General features: G+C 40.7%; 1 protein-coding gene across 1 annotated transcript; it reads left to right on the top strand.

The window, feature by feature from the left end:
* Positions 1-2,099: 2,099 nt before the first annotated feature.
* On the top strand, positions 2,100-7,334 carry LOC149658483 (uncharacterized). Its single transcript, XM_089844756.1, has one exon. The coding sequence runs from the start codon at positions 2,100-2,102 to the stop codon at positions 7,332-7,334; it is 5,235 nt and encodes a 1,744-aa protein (XP_089700882.1).
* The last annotated feature ends 8,401 nt before the right edge of the window (positions 7,335-15,735 follow it).

Genomic DNA, 15,735 nt, shown 5'->3' on the forward strand with positions numbered 1-15,735 from the left:
AACTAAAAAATGAATTAGAACCCTATGGTCAAGATGCGTATATTTGTGAATGGGGGAGTGCTGGACCCAAGAACTATTCTATGGACATTCTAGACCCTAAAACTGGCACTAAAACTAATATCATAAAAGTTAAAGGATTTTATTTAAACGCCTCTACCGAATATTATATAAGGTGAATCTCTACTGAACTCGGTTCAAGTCCCTATTGGCCCACAAATCAGACGTCTTCCAGATCATACTCTGATCACTTTCACTCAGACTAAAACATATAAGGTCGTAATGGATAAAGTTAGAATTCTACCCGATTATAAAACTGCCCCTACGGTTATATTAAATAGAATCATTGACTTTTTTAACATGTGTTGGTTTTATATTTCGATACATGAATCAGTCTTTTAAAGAATATTTAAAGTATAATTTTTGGTAATATTTTTGTATTTCTACTTTTAGCATGAAACAACATTTTATCGAATACGCAGCGATTTTAGTAATATTTGTGCATTTAAGCATATTTCAGTAATTTTGTCTGCAAAATTCTTATGGAAAACATTTTTTGTCTATCGTATGAGAAGTTTAGTTTAATAGTATAAAACCTAGTATTTGTATTTATTCACAAAATCGTAACCATTATAATTCTTATTTTTTAAAGAGTACTCAAAGGTACAGGCCTGTATATATGCTCAATCATCATGTAACATAATACTGCTATATTACGTGTTTATGCAAAATATATGCACTTAATAATCTCGCATGTAGTAATATTGCTATATTTTCTATGAAGGAACATGTAAATATATGTGCTTAATAAGCTCGCATGTGGTAATATTGTTATATTTTCTGTGATTGTATATGTAAATGTCAACTTGTACTATGATTTTTTTAATTTGTATTAATTTTGCATTTTAGTCTATTAGTATAAACAATTAGTATTGTTTTTGTATTAATTTTCCATTTTAGTCTATTGTTTTGCTTTCAAAGCCAAAATAATTTTTATTTTTTGATGATGTTTTTAGCGTGTATGAAGAAATATATTGTTCAGTCAATCCTATGAGGATTTTAGTTTAATAACGACCTAATTGTGCTTATTCGTCAAATCGTATCAAAATCTATGTGAATCGTATTTTCTCATGTTTTTTAGTAATATTTTGCATTTTAACTCAAGTAATTGTACCTATTCTTCAAGTCGTATCAAAACTAGTGTAATCCTTATGTTCCGAGTTTTTTTTAGTAATATTTGTTCATTTTAACTAAATATAGCTTATTGATGTGCGACTAAATTGTGTAAAAACTGCCGTAATACCACTTTTATGATATTAAAATGTACTATTGTTTTAACATAGTAACTCAATAACCAATACACAAAACACTAGTACACCTAGAACATCATCGTAGTCTAGTTTTCAATAAACGACGTAAACCTAATCAAGTTCTTTAGTATGACATAAGCATACATGGAGACCTCAAAATCAAATACAGTATAACATTACAGGTGTGTGTAGAAAGAGCTTGCAGAACCTATAGAATTACCAACACATTATATCCAAAATGTACACAATATCTTAAAGATACACCAAAATAATACCACTAGCGCTAAGGGAAACTTAGTGCGTTCAACACCTGTCGCAACTTGAACTGTAAAAAACTAGATGCTATTTTTTGTAACTTTTATATAACTTGTATATAACAAGCGGTGTAAAACAACGAAGATTAGAGTTGCTTGAGGAGTTAACGGATAGAGTTCTTTGATTGTAAATTAATCCCGATTTTATAACGCGCAGTATGAAAATGGACTGTTAGTTTAATTTTTTAATGATCTCAATAAAGCTCTGTTATTATTGAAGTTGAGTTTGGTTTGGTTTTCGCGTGTAAGGCTTATTAGTTCGCTACATTTTGGTGCCGAAACCCGGGAGTGAGAACTTTGAGAACGAGAAATTAGTGGACTAGTAATACGAGAGTTCATGAGCCGCTGAATCTGAGGAATTCATCGGAAGAACTATTATACTTGAGGATCTTACATGCCTAACCTACCTATGGAGACCATTAAAAAATCAAGAAAGGTTATTCGCCAGCGAACGACAGTACAATTGAATAAGATCGAGATGTGTCTGCGAGATGAGAATCCGGACCGAGAAGCCTTGGGAGAATTACTGGAGCAATTAAAAGGCAAGAACATCAGTCTTAACCAGCTAAATACACAAATACAGTCGATGACGGACGAGACAGACATCGAAGCCGAGGTGGATTCAGCGGAGGACTATGCCGAGAAGATCATTGTTTGGACGGCACGAGCAACAAAGGCCATAACAGCTGCAGTGGTAGAAAGACCATCAGAAGTCATCCTGCACGAGACTAGCACCCAAGAGAGAAATAGCAACAGGTCGGCAACCGTAAAACTACCAAGATTAAACATTCCAAAGTACAATGGAGATCTAGCCGAGTGGCAGAATTTCTGGGGTCAATTCGAGGCTTCAATTCACGAGAATCCTACGCTAGCGGCGGTGGATAAATTCACCTATCTTAAATCCTTCCTTGAGGGCCCAGCGTTGTCAGCAATAGGAGGATATACTTTATCAGAAGAAAATTACGAAGCCGTGATAGAGAAGTTGAGCGACCGTTTTGGCAAAAGATCGGATGCAATTAACACACACATGGTGAAGCTTTTACATCTTCAGCCGGTTAAAAGAGCGTCGGATGTAACATCGTTAAGACATCTTTATGACACCAGCGAAATTCAAGTGAAGAGTCTAGAGGCTTTGGGAACGTCCGTAAAAACGTATGGCACCTTTCTCTATCCTATCTTAACGCAAGTTTTGCCGCATGAGATTCTACTGGAGTACAATAGGCGGTATGACGATGAAGAGCAGAGCGGGCGAACCTTGCTAGAGTATCTTAAGCGGGAAGTGGAAAGCAGGGAACGAGCCACATCTCTTCGTAAAGACGAGGACGAGAAATATACAGCATTCAATAGCCGATGGACTAGCAACAATGCCAAGAACGAGTCCAGCCATTCCAAACATTACCGTAATCTTAGGAACAAGCCTTCTACAACAGCAGTACTCAAAACAGCATTGAGCAAGTCCTGCATGTACTGTGGTGATTCACAACATCCTACGAGAGAATGTCGAGCATTATCGATAGACCAGAAGACGGAACTCATCAAGAGCCAAAATCGATGTTTCGTTTGTCTAGCCCAAGGTCACATGGCGCGTCGCTGTCCATCAGGAGTCAGATGTGGACATTGTCAAAGGAAACACCATGAGTCAATTTGCCGTAAACAGTTCGAAGATCAATCTGAGCCTAAAAGTATCAGTTCAGAGTCGGAAGACAGGTCGCAACCAGAGAAACGTACCATGGCGATGAGTACCATTATGCCACAATGTGAGAGAGACTTATCCCAACGACTACTACTTCAGACAGTGGTCGCATACGCAGAGGGTGAAAACTCCAGAGTACCGGTCAGATGCCTGTTCGATGGAGCCAGCGAAGGAACGTTTATTCAAGGGAATTTGCGACGCCGTCTAAACCTTCCAGACGTAAAGGAGGAAGTTGTCGATGTTTTCCCATTCGGGAAAGAGAAACCTGAACGAGTTACCAGAAAAAGGGTAAAACTGACATTGAGAAGTACCACGAATCCTGAGGCGTTTGCGGATATTGAAGCCTTAGAAGTACCAGTCATTAGCGGAGCGATGGTCACGGTACCTGGAAATGGAATACGGAGGTACATGGAAGACAGCAATCTACCCCTGAGCGACATAACCGAGGTCAATGGGATACCAGTTTCACAAGAGGTCCTGGTATTGATCGGAGTCGATTACTTTTGGGCGTTAAATACCGGAGAGAATAAGCGCATGGACGAATCTTTGGTAGCGGTGAAAAGCATCTTTGGCTGGTCGGTTCATGGGGCACAAAGTACGTCGTTATCTGTTAATTCTATCCAAGTCATGAAAGTCAGCGTTCAAGAGACCGAGATAGCAGCATCATTAAAAGCCTTTTGGGAGATTGAGTCTCTTGGAATAACAGAGGAATCCGTATCATCGAAGTCTGAAGACGAAGTATTGGTTAACCACGAGAAGACTCTCACCTTCGGCGCCGGAAGATATACAGTTCGACTACCATGGAAGAACAATCAAGATAAAATTGGCAGCAATATGGCCCTATCCAAAAGGAGGCTCGAAGGCTTAGTCAAGAAGCTAAAACAAGATCCTGTCCTCTATATGAGATATCAAGACGCTGTATCCGAGATGTTGGACCAAGGCTTCGCAGAACACGTTCCTGAGCAAAATATAGACCAAAAGGAAGGGCTACACTACTTGCCTCATTTCCCTGTCATCCGAGATGACAAGTCCACCACGAAATTGAGAATAGTCCACGACGCCTCGGCACATGAGAAGGGATTCCCTTCGCTCAACTCTTGCCTGCATGTTGGGCCCAGCCTGGTTCCAGACTTACTAACCATTCTGATCCAGTTTAGACAGTACCGAATCGCCCTGATGAGTGATGTCGAGAAAGCCTTCCTCCAGATATATCTCGACCCTGTTGAAAGAGATTATGTCCGTTTCCTATGGATAAAGACTATGCCCAAGTCAGATGAGCCTTTGGAAATCATCCACTTACGAATGACTAGGGTTCTATTTGGGGTCGCCTCCAGTCCGTTCCTATTAGCAGCCACTCTAAGATGTCATTTCAAGAAGTATGAGCACCAGTATCCTGAAATCAGCGACATGTTGGCGAAACGACTCTACGTCGACGATTTAGTCACGGGGGGAGAGACCGTTGACGAAGCCAAGGAAGTATATCGCGTGTCAAAGGAGATATTCAGTCACGCTGGCATGAATCTGAGGAAATGGGTGACCAACTGCCGAGAACTAACCGATTTATGGAGTGAAGATAGTACACCCGTAAAACTACGGGGCACGGTATCAAGCTCTAACCTGCTCAAAGTCCTTGGCATGTCCTGGGATCATGAAGAAGACCTACTTACATTCGACATATCCTCATTGCTCGACCTACTGAAAGACAAAGAAGATACAAAGCGAGGTGTCCTGAAGGCAGCGGCGAGAGTTTTCGACCCTATTGGTCTGCTATCACCATTCTTGATCAGAGTGAAATGCCTTTTTCAGACGTTATGGGTGAAGGGAGTCGGATGGGACGATAAATTACCAGTGGAAGTGCAAGAGACATGGGATGATTGGATCATGGAGCTGAGATTGGTCGACAGGGTTAAAGTACCGAGATGGTATTACGCTGGTTTCAACGCCAAGGTCGTATATCAAGAATTCCATCTTTTCTGCGACGCTAGCGAATTAGCTTATGGAGCTGTCCTGTATTTACGCCACGAGACTGAAGATGGAGACATTGGAGTATCATTGGTCTCTTCGAAAACTAGAGTTGCACCCATAAAGGCCCTTACCATTCCAAGATTAGAACTCATGGCAGCTGTTATAGGAGCCCGACTTCTAAACCACACGATGCAAGTCTTCGAAGGCACTGTATCCAGCTATAGTTTTTGGACAGATTCGGAAATAGTTTTGCATTGGATTCGAGGTCTATCCAAGCAATGGAAACCGTTCGTCGCCAATCGAGTCGCTTCTATCCAGCAACATACCGAGCCAAGTCGATGGTCACATGTAGACGGCAAGCTTAATCCAGCTGATATTGCATCAAGAGGTTGTCATATCCGGAACTTAGCAGAAAACTCCCTTTGGTGGAAGGGACCACCATGGCTGACGGAACAGAAAGATTTATGGCCCAGTTCCTCGAAAGCAGCTACATGTCCTGACGAAGAAATCATGCTGGACGAACGAAGGAAGATCGTTACGCTCTTCTGCAATTTGAATCCTGAACCCCTCTTGGATGTCAAAAGATACAGTCGAATAAATCGAATCTACAGAACTACTGCTTGGATCCAACGTTTCATTCAAAATCTAAAGACCAACGAATCTTCGAGACAGAGAGGTCCTTTGTCCGCTACAGAGCTCCTAAGCACCAAACACTATTGGATATGTGAGATCCAGCGCCAAGCATATGCAGAAGAGTACCAAAGCTTATCTGAGAAGAAACCATTATCCAAGACCTCGAAGTTACTTCAGTTTCAACCGTTCCTTGAGGATAAAGTCATAAGAGTTGGGGGACGTCTTCAGTTAGCCACCATAAGTTATGGGCTCAAGCACCCGTACCTGTTACCAGCCGATCATTACTTAACGGAGTTAATAGCAAGGAATTCGCATGAGATGGTCAAACACGGTGGGCTCGATAGCACCCTTGTCCAGTTGCGAGACGAATTCTGGATTCCTAAAGGACGACAGCTTGTAAAGAAAATCGTCCATCATTGCGGGAGATGCAGAAGATTCCGAACCAAGCCAGGAGCCCAAGTACCAGCTCCTTTACCAGCTGATCGAATAACAGAGTCTCCTCCGTTTGCTACCACCGGCGTCGATTTTGCTGGACCATTGTTTATAAGAGGCGAGGAAGGAGAGAACAAAGCATACATCGCGCTCTTTACTTGTGGAGTGACTCGAGCCATACACCTGGAAGCAGTGACTGACTTAAGCACCGAAAAGTTCATATTATCTTTTCGCCGATTCATTTCTCGAAGAGGACTCGTATCTACGGTTTATTCAGACAACGCTCGGACCTTCAAAAGAGCTGAGAAGGACTTAAAGATTCTCTACAACAAAATCGCGGAAGACCAGTTCCAAGACTTCCTGGGCCAAAGAAGCATCCACTGGAAACATATCGTGGAGCGAGCAGCATGGTGGGGTGGATTTTGGGAGAGGCTCGTAAGATCGGTGAAAGAATGTCTGAAGAAAACACTGGGGCGTAGTTATTTGACGTATGAGGAGCTGAACACTAGTTTGATCGAGATTGAAGCCATCATTAATTCCAGGCCCCTCACATACAACTTTACTGACATAGGCGAACCCTCTCCTTTGTCCCCTTCCCATTTTCTTATCGGAAGACGTCTAACGAGTATCCCGAGTCAAGATTTCTCTCAAGTACCAACAATAGTCGGACGAAACCAGCTGACTAAAAGGCTACGCTACAGACAAATGCTGCTGGACCAGTTTTGGAATCGATGGAGTAAAAGCTACCTGTTGGAATTAAAGACCGCACATGCTAGTAAACCAGTACATGGAGTTCGCGAATTCAAAGAAGGGGATGTGGTCCTTCTTGCTGAGCCAAAACTACCGAGACAAAGCTGGCGTATGGGCCGGATACAGCAACTTTTCCCCGGACGCGATGGCTTGATCCGAGCGGTGGCAATCAAACTTCCTGGAGGAACAATTTCACGACGAGCTATACAGATGTTGCACCATTTAGAAGTTTCACAATGATGAACTGTGTCCATCGGGGGGAGGATGTCGCAACTGGAACTGTAAAAAAACTAGATGCTATTTTTTGTAACTTTTTTATAACTTGTATATAACAAGCGGTGTAAAACAACGAAGATTAGAGTTGCTTGAGGAGTTAACGGATAGAGTTCTTTGATTGTAAATTAATCCCGATTTTATAACGCGCAGTATGAAAATGGACTGTTAGTTTAATTTTTTAATGATCTCAATAAAGCTCTGTTATTATTGAAGTTGAGTTTGGTTTGGTTTTCGCGTGTAAGGCTTATTAGTTCGCTACAACACCAATAAATTACGTGACGTCGCACCAATACACTAAAAATAAATTCAAAATTTCCGCCAGCACCATCACGTGACACGTTACGTTATCAATTCCTCCCAACCCCCACACCCCTCAGGCACGATACACACTTGACAAATCATAAAAATCAACCAAATCCCTCGCCACCAATGGGACATGACAATGGTTATGCATAGCAATGTTTATGCATCCCCCAGCCCCGCCAGCTCAACGCAGCCCCCCCTTTCAGGCACGGCACGATCTAGAGGGAAAGAGAAAAAGAGGGGGAGGGAGTAGTAATGAAACCCCTACAAACAGATCGACTTTATACGACAGTTTTTTTATTAAACGCCAGTGAACTGGCGTATTCAGGCAACAACTGGCGTATACAGGCGTCTATACTCTCTCTTGTAAATTTAGGGTATATAAGGCGATTGATTCACACTAAGGGATAAGAAAATGCGCAATTGCGTGAACCTTTGGTGGAAGCCCTGCCATTAAGAGGCTAGACGTTTCTCGTAACCCTAGCCGCTCGCCACATACATTTTGAGCCTAACGACGATGATGTAGTAGAAGCCAATGTTACAGATTGGTGTATCTGTGGTATAGACGAAAGACCAGTAGATGGTGGTTTTAGAAGCCAATGTTGCAGATTGGTGTCTATGTGGTATAGACCAGAGACCAGTAGATGGTGGTGTAAGAAGCCAATAAGAACAGATTGGTGTGTATGTGGTGTACACGAAAAACTAGTACATGGTGTTGTTTTTAGGAGCCAATAAGTACCGACTGGCATTGAGTGAAAGAATTGGCGGTGAGCCAGCAGATGAAATTGTAACTAGTTAGTGATTGGCGTCAATTAAGATGGAAGAAAAATTTTCCAAATTTCTGTGTACTGCGAACGCGGTCCGGAAATTGCGATCACGTTTGCTCCGATTTGCCAAATGCGAACGCAGTGACAGACACATAGACAGACACGTCCAGTGTAAAACCTCTCCGTGACGTCATCGTCACTCGGAGAGGTAATAAAAAAAGACTGCTGTTAAACTCATTCCGTATTAAGTTTGAAAAGTGAACAAGATTATCTTAAATACTAAAATAATTACAGTTAATATTAAACATTTTCTTCGTGAGTTATTCGCCTTATTGAGCGTTCCATCGTTTTAAAAAAGAACAGTTAATCATTCTTGAGAGGCTTGACAAATATTGACGTTTGAAATGAAGCATATCTCTGTTGCTTTGCCTTACTGGAGTACGGCGAAGCAACTATAGGCAGGAAGCACCACCAATGGGAGGCTAGACGTTTCTTGTAACACTAGCCGATCGCCGCGTATGTCTTAACCTTATCGATGATGATGGAGATAGAAGCCAGTATTTACAGACTGGTGTCCATGTGGGAAGGGCAAAAAGACCAGGAGATGGTGTTGTTTGGAAGCCAGTGAGTACAGATTGATGTCCATGTGGCATAGACAAAAGACCAGATGGTGGTGTTTAGAAGCCTGTAAGGGCAGACTGGTGTCCTTGTGGGATTGACAAAAGACCAGATGATGTTGGTGTTTAGAAGCCAGTAAGTACAAACTGATATTATTATTATTATTATTATTATTATTTATTATTATATCCATGTGGGATGGACAAAAGGCCAGATGATGGTGTTGTTTAGAAGCCAGTAAGTACAGACTGGTGTCCTTGTGGAATGGACAAAAGACCAGATGATGGTGGTGTCAGAACGACAATGGAGTAATAGCCAGTGTTAGTGGAATACAATTTTCCAAATTTCCGGGAACTGTAAATGCGGTCCGGAAATTGAGAACACATTTGCTCCGATTTCCCAACTGCAAACGGGGTCCCCTGGGGTGTATTAACAGACAGAATTACAGACAGACACGTTGAAATAAGAACCTCTCCGTGACATACGTCAGTCGGAGAGGTAAAAAAAGCTGGACTGAACGTCTCTCTCTCTCTCTCTCTCTCTCTAGAGAAAGAGAGAGCAAAGAAGTGCGTAGAGTAGCCCAGTATTAAGAAGTAGAGATGTGAGAGTTTGTATATACCGTTTAACTAAATGTTAATTGTTAAACCTGAAACTCAGTTAAGGTATAAGTAAAGAGATTATATAATATAGAAATTTAAAGTAGACAAAGAGACATAACGAAACAATATCTACCTAAGAATAATTTTACACTTAAGTCAACTTAAATATCCTGTGAATTTGCCGTGATTGCAATTTATTTTTAATACTGCGAGCTTCTAAGCATAGATATTACCCATTTAATCTTTATTGAAACATGCTTTGCAAGATGTAAATCTAAAAAAGCAAATATTTCTTGTGAGGTTATTTACGTGTTATGTTTTTGAAACACATTCGTTTGAAATGAAAGAGAGTCAGTGAAATAAATAGAATAATGTGGTCAAGGCTTCGCAAATGACAACAACTGTTGCAATCGAAATGCCACTTAAGTAGACGATGAAGGCCCGTAATAGAAAGTCCACTGACAATGGCGAAAAATCTTCAATCTGCGAGGAGTCGGGCAGCATATGGGATGCAGTTTTCATAATGTACATCCGATCGTTAGGTGTAGCTTGTCGCGTTTCCACAAATCGCAAACACCTGTATAAATACGAAGCATAACTGCTACGATAAATTATATTAATTAAATAATTGGGGTTATTAGTATCTTACAAATAGTCAAGTTGGTTAAGTATGCTTCTCGGCAGTCTCTTGTTCAATTTGTAGTGTCCAGAAGCAGCTTCGTAATTATTTTTCCCCATGTAATACTTATTATCATATTTTTTGAGTTTATGTCGCAATAAATACAGAAAGTATGGCGAAAGGTCCCTCTCGTAAAAAAATGCAATTGAGCCACTGGCAAAAAAAGTCTGTGGGGATATGGCTTAATTGAATAATTCTGTTCAAGTACCGACTATCCGATAGAACACGTTTCTGAAGGCGGGAATACTCTGCATTTTCATTTTTCTGTAATATATAAAAATATATAAAATATAACAAGTCAGGTAAAAACACTTTCGTATTAGCTAGGTGTGGTTGGGGTTAGTTTTGTAAGTTGCAATGTACTACAGTATTCATGTTTCCTACCTCGCTAAGATAATGTTCGAGAGGGCCAACGGTAGGGTTATATTAAATTCATATCACACGAAGCTAAAATGGTTTAACTAACTTCCATGCAAAAACTACAAACACGCTAACTATAACATGACAATCGTAAAGCCAATATATCTTTCAAACTCGTACTTTAAAACCTATAAAAACTACCTATATATATATATATATACACACACGGTGAAGTGTAAGGATATGTTTTCAACGACAACTATAATTAAATAAAATCAACCCAGCTTTTTTACATAGTGCCCTTTCCGCCTGAAACTGAATCAATTGGATTTCAATCGGTGTTTGATATTTTAAGCTTCAACTTATCCCTAATAAATTCGAGCACTTCATTTTTCTCCATTTATTATTACGACAACAAAGTTTGCAAAGTTATAAATTCCGCGAGAGATAGCGAACTTCTCCAACAGGACCTTAATGCTATAGCAGATTGGTGCCAGAAAAACAACCTTCCAATAAACCCCGAAAAATCGGTACACATGATATACACTAGAAGGATTAGTAGAAAGTTAACTACTACATACACTTTAGAAAAGCTCCTCATTCCTCAAAAGCAAACCATCAGGGACCTAGGTGTAATATTCGACAGCCACTTATTATTTCGGGAGCACATAAGTATGACTTTTAATAGATGTCGCCGTACTTTGGCAGTGGCCTTGAAATTATCACGAACCCTGCGTTCGCCGGCACATTTTCGAATGCTATACTTAGGTCTTGTACGTTCACGCCTGCTATATGGATCAATAGCATGGGGTGGCTGTAGCCTATACCTACGTAACAAAATAGAGGGCGTGCAACGCAAATTCACACACAATATGCACACATATTTTATGCGCAACATAATCTACAATTATGAGGACATGTTGACAAGGTTAAATTTGAAAACTACCCAACATATTTTAAATGTTATAGATGTTAAGTTCCTATGGAAATTATTAAAAAATCTGATTTCATTACCGGAGCTTCTTGTGGTCTTAAGCATCAATGTACCTAGGAACACAAGAAACCCCAGTACCTTCTACGTGGCACATAAATCCTTAAATCCAATGTCCAGAATGCAAACTGTCTGCAACCAATTCGATGAAACCATTGACATTTTCAGCACTAAACATGGGTTTATCAATTAATACTACTTTCATTTGTCTGTTTTAACTGTTAATTTATTTGAAATGTGTACAATCTCGTGAGCCGTGTAAGCTTTTTTTGTGCACAATAAACAATTATTATTATTATTATTATTATAATTGCTATTGACAACTATTTCTGTCATAGTATTACCCCATATTTTATTATCTGACTAATGAATGAGTCTTGTAACATAATTGGTGTTAATCGAGGTTGTCCTAGGACATCGTCGATACTGTCGATGTGTTAATCCTTGGAAATTAATAGTTCGCCGCTCAATAATCCCGAATAACATTTGACAAAAACCATTGCGCCAAGTAACCAGCCCAGCAACAGTATTCTCGCCGCAGTTCCATCAACAGAATCATCAGAATCTAAATCCAAATTAGAAAACATATTTACGCTGGGGAAAATATAGGTGTGATAAAACTATTTCCAATGTGGAAATTTATGTTCACAACGTAAACAATTAAGAATGAACTTAACAGTTTTCGAGGAGACCAGAGACGTATTTCCAAACATTTTCATAGATGAGGCGGAGTAGAGAATGTGTTCCAGTTGATTTGATATTTTTGAAAAAAGATGTTGCTAACGCCATTATGATCAAAGAGAAAATTAACGTGAACCAGATGGTGTCATTGAAGCCTTTTATCGATAGACGGCTTTCGGCTTGATTTCCTTTATGCTTGACACACGTTAAGATACAATTGGACATAGTTTGCACAACTGGTGACAAGTGATAAAGCTCCAATTCGTAAGGGCTTGGACCATAGGTTAAAGCAACAATGTCTGTAACCTATTAAATGAAAATTACGTTACACACATGAACTGTAAAAGCAATTCACATATTATTTCGGTTTGAATTTAAATCTTCCACGTTTAGCATTCGTACCGCAAATGTTATGGCTTTGTCCCATAATTCGATCTCATTATGAATTTTATTTTCGCGAAGTCGGATGAGGTCTTTAATTGCCTTCTCAGCGTCCACCCATTTCAGCCTGTGTAAAAGATTAACAATTGAAAGAAATCGATAATCATTCCGATTTTCACAATCACAAAATCGTCTTTCCCGCGAAGCGTATGTGTCTCATTTCGATTGTAACGGATAACATAAGTATAATAACAATTTTAATTCGAATTGAGTTTAAGGTTATTTATTTTGCTTCAATAGGTTATTTCTCTTTAATCGAAAAAGCGTTAGATATTATAGATAAGGTCCGGCGACTGCAAGTCGGGGTTACCAAACTACTTTGGTACTTTCTTTCGTCTTTGTAATACTTATTTCTAGTTTGGTCATTCTCTTTGAGCCTGGGAACGCTTGTCGTCAAAGGTTAGGGGAGGTGATTAGACTTCTTTGGGGATTGTTGGACGGCGTCCGGCCGGCGCCGCTCACCAGATCCCACACTTTAAGCTTTACTGAACAAATAGGTTCAGCTATAAACGGTTAAGTTTACCCATATATACTCAGTCCTGCTCCACCGTGTTTTTGTTCATTCACTCATATTTAGAATAAAGTAGAAACAGGGTTCACGATAAGAAAAGTACCGATGCCTAAAAGATAAGAACACCATTGCCAAAGGTATGATGTATGCGTCATTTCGTGGCGACGGATTTTCGTGGTAAACGGTGTGGCGACTGGTAGTCGCCAGGGTGGTCAGAGGTCACCGGGTTTCGAGGGGTTAAGGTGGATAGAGACCTTAACCTCCCATTGGTTCGTTATTGATGACCACCTCCGAACGGAACCAATAAGACGGGTCACGTCTGGGGTCCCGAATCAAGAGTTCTACAACGATTGGTCAAGTGTAACATATATAACCGGGTGTTCGGGCCAGAAAGAACACTTCTCAAACCATTCGCAAGATTGAAACTCTCTTCCGACATTCTCATGGAGATGACACGAGGATGATGCTGAGAGGGTCCAAGGCCTAAAAGTTCCTCCACGGACTTTGGCTCGAAAGAGATACGAAAAAGACGCGTGACAATGCAAACCGTTGTTAGTAACGCGTAAAGAGGAGTCGGTCGAAAGCCGCGTCGTATAAGAACGCGAGACGTTTAAACCTGTTTGGTGCGGGTTGAAGAATAAACGGGAGACCCCAAGAACGAAAAGTACTTTTATTAGTTTTATAATGTTCGGCATGGTTATGAAAATATTTTGTATAATTGTAAATAGAGTTTAATGGCATTGGTACTGGTGTACTCATATTAGGGTTGTAAGTCGGAAAATTTTCCGCGGAAAATGACCGAGCTATATTTTTCCGGAAAATTTTCCGTATTTTTCCGCTACCGGTTTCTCAATTAAAATGTTAAAACTTAAAATTTTTCAATTGCCTTTCTTTTCAAAACATTCATTATTTTGTTTTCGGCGAATTCGGAGGGGGAAAAATTATCCAAGGGCACAGTCTAGTGACCCGTATTCTCTATAGCAAAAGCTCACTCATTGGATATCGCTTGCATGCCTAGGGTTACTGGTTGCTCTTATGACGGTAGAAGGCGTTAGAGAGTCAGAGACCTAACCGTTAAGAAACCGAAGTGAAACTAAAAGTTATCAGGCATAAAGGAGTGATCGTCTGCCTCATTGTAAGGGAAATGAGGTGTTATTTTTAATGTTATCAAGTTTGTTAAACCTTTTTACCTCTCCGAGTGACGTATGTCATGGAGAGGTTCTAAATTCGACGTGTCTGTGTGTCTGTCTGTGTGTCTGTCCGTTGTTACACCCACGTGACCGCGTTCGCATTTTGCAAATCGGAGCAAACGTGTATTCAATTTCCAGTCCGCATTTACAGTCCCGGAAATTGTATTCCACTTACAGGCTATTACTCCATTGCCTGTCTAACAACTCTGTTTATTTGTCCACCCCACATGGACACCAGTCTGATCTTTCTAGCTTCTAATCACCACCACCTTCTCGTCTTTGTCCATTCCACATGGACACCAGTCTGTACACCTGGCTTCTAACACCACCATCTTCTGGTCTTTGTTTTTGTCCATCCCACATGGACACCAGTCTGTACACCTGGCTTCTAACACCACCATCTTCTGGTCTTTGTTTTTGTCCATCCCACATGCACACCAGTCTGTACACCTGGCTTCTAACACCACCATCTTCTGGTCTTTGTTTTTGTCCATCCCACATGGACACCAGTCTGTACACCTGGCTTCTAACACCACCATCTTCTGGTCTTTGTTTTTGTCCATCCCACATGGACACCAGTCTGTACACCTGGCTTCTAACTCCACCATCTTCTGGTCTTTGTTTTGTCCATCCCACATGGACACCAGTCTGTACACCTGGCTTCTAACACCACCATCTTCTGGTCTTTGTTTTTGTCCATCCCACATGGACACCAGTCTGTAAACCTGGCTTCTAACACAACCATCTTCTGGTCCTTGTTTTTGTCCATCCCACATGGACACCAGTCTGTACACCTGGCTGCTAACACCACCATCTTCTGGTCTTTGTTTTTGTCCATCCCACATGGACACCAGTCTGTACACCTGGCTTCTAACACCACCATCTTCTGGTCTTTGTTTTTGTCCATCCCACATGGACACCAGTCTGTACACCTGGCTTCTAACACCACCATCATCCTTAAGGTTAAGACATACGCGGCGATCGGCTAGGGTTACGAGAAACGTCTAGCCTTCCAATGGAGGGGTCTTCCTCCAAGGTCCACGCAATTGCGATGTTCTTATCTACAGCTGCGATTCGAATCCTTTATATACTACCTATTTGAGTAAGGCAAAGCAACCGGCGTATGCTTCATTTCAAACGCCAATATTAGTCAAGTCTCTCAGGAATGTTTAATTGTTCTTTATCAAATCGATGTAACGCTCAATAAGGCAAACAACTGACGAAG

The sequence above is a fragment of the Phalangium opilio genome, unplaced genomic scaffold (assembly GCF_054372755.1).
Source record: "Phalangium opilio isolate 3A_F unplaced genomic scaffold, DU_Popi_V2 ptg000077l_1, whole genome shotgun sequence".
Classification (NCBI taxonomy): domain Eukaryota; kingdom Metazoa; phylum Arthropoda; class Arachnida; order Opiliones; family Phalangiidae; genus Phalangium; species Phalangium opilio.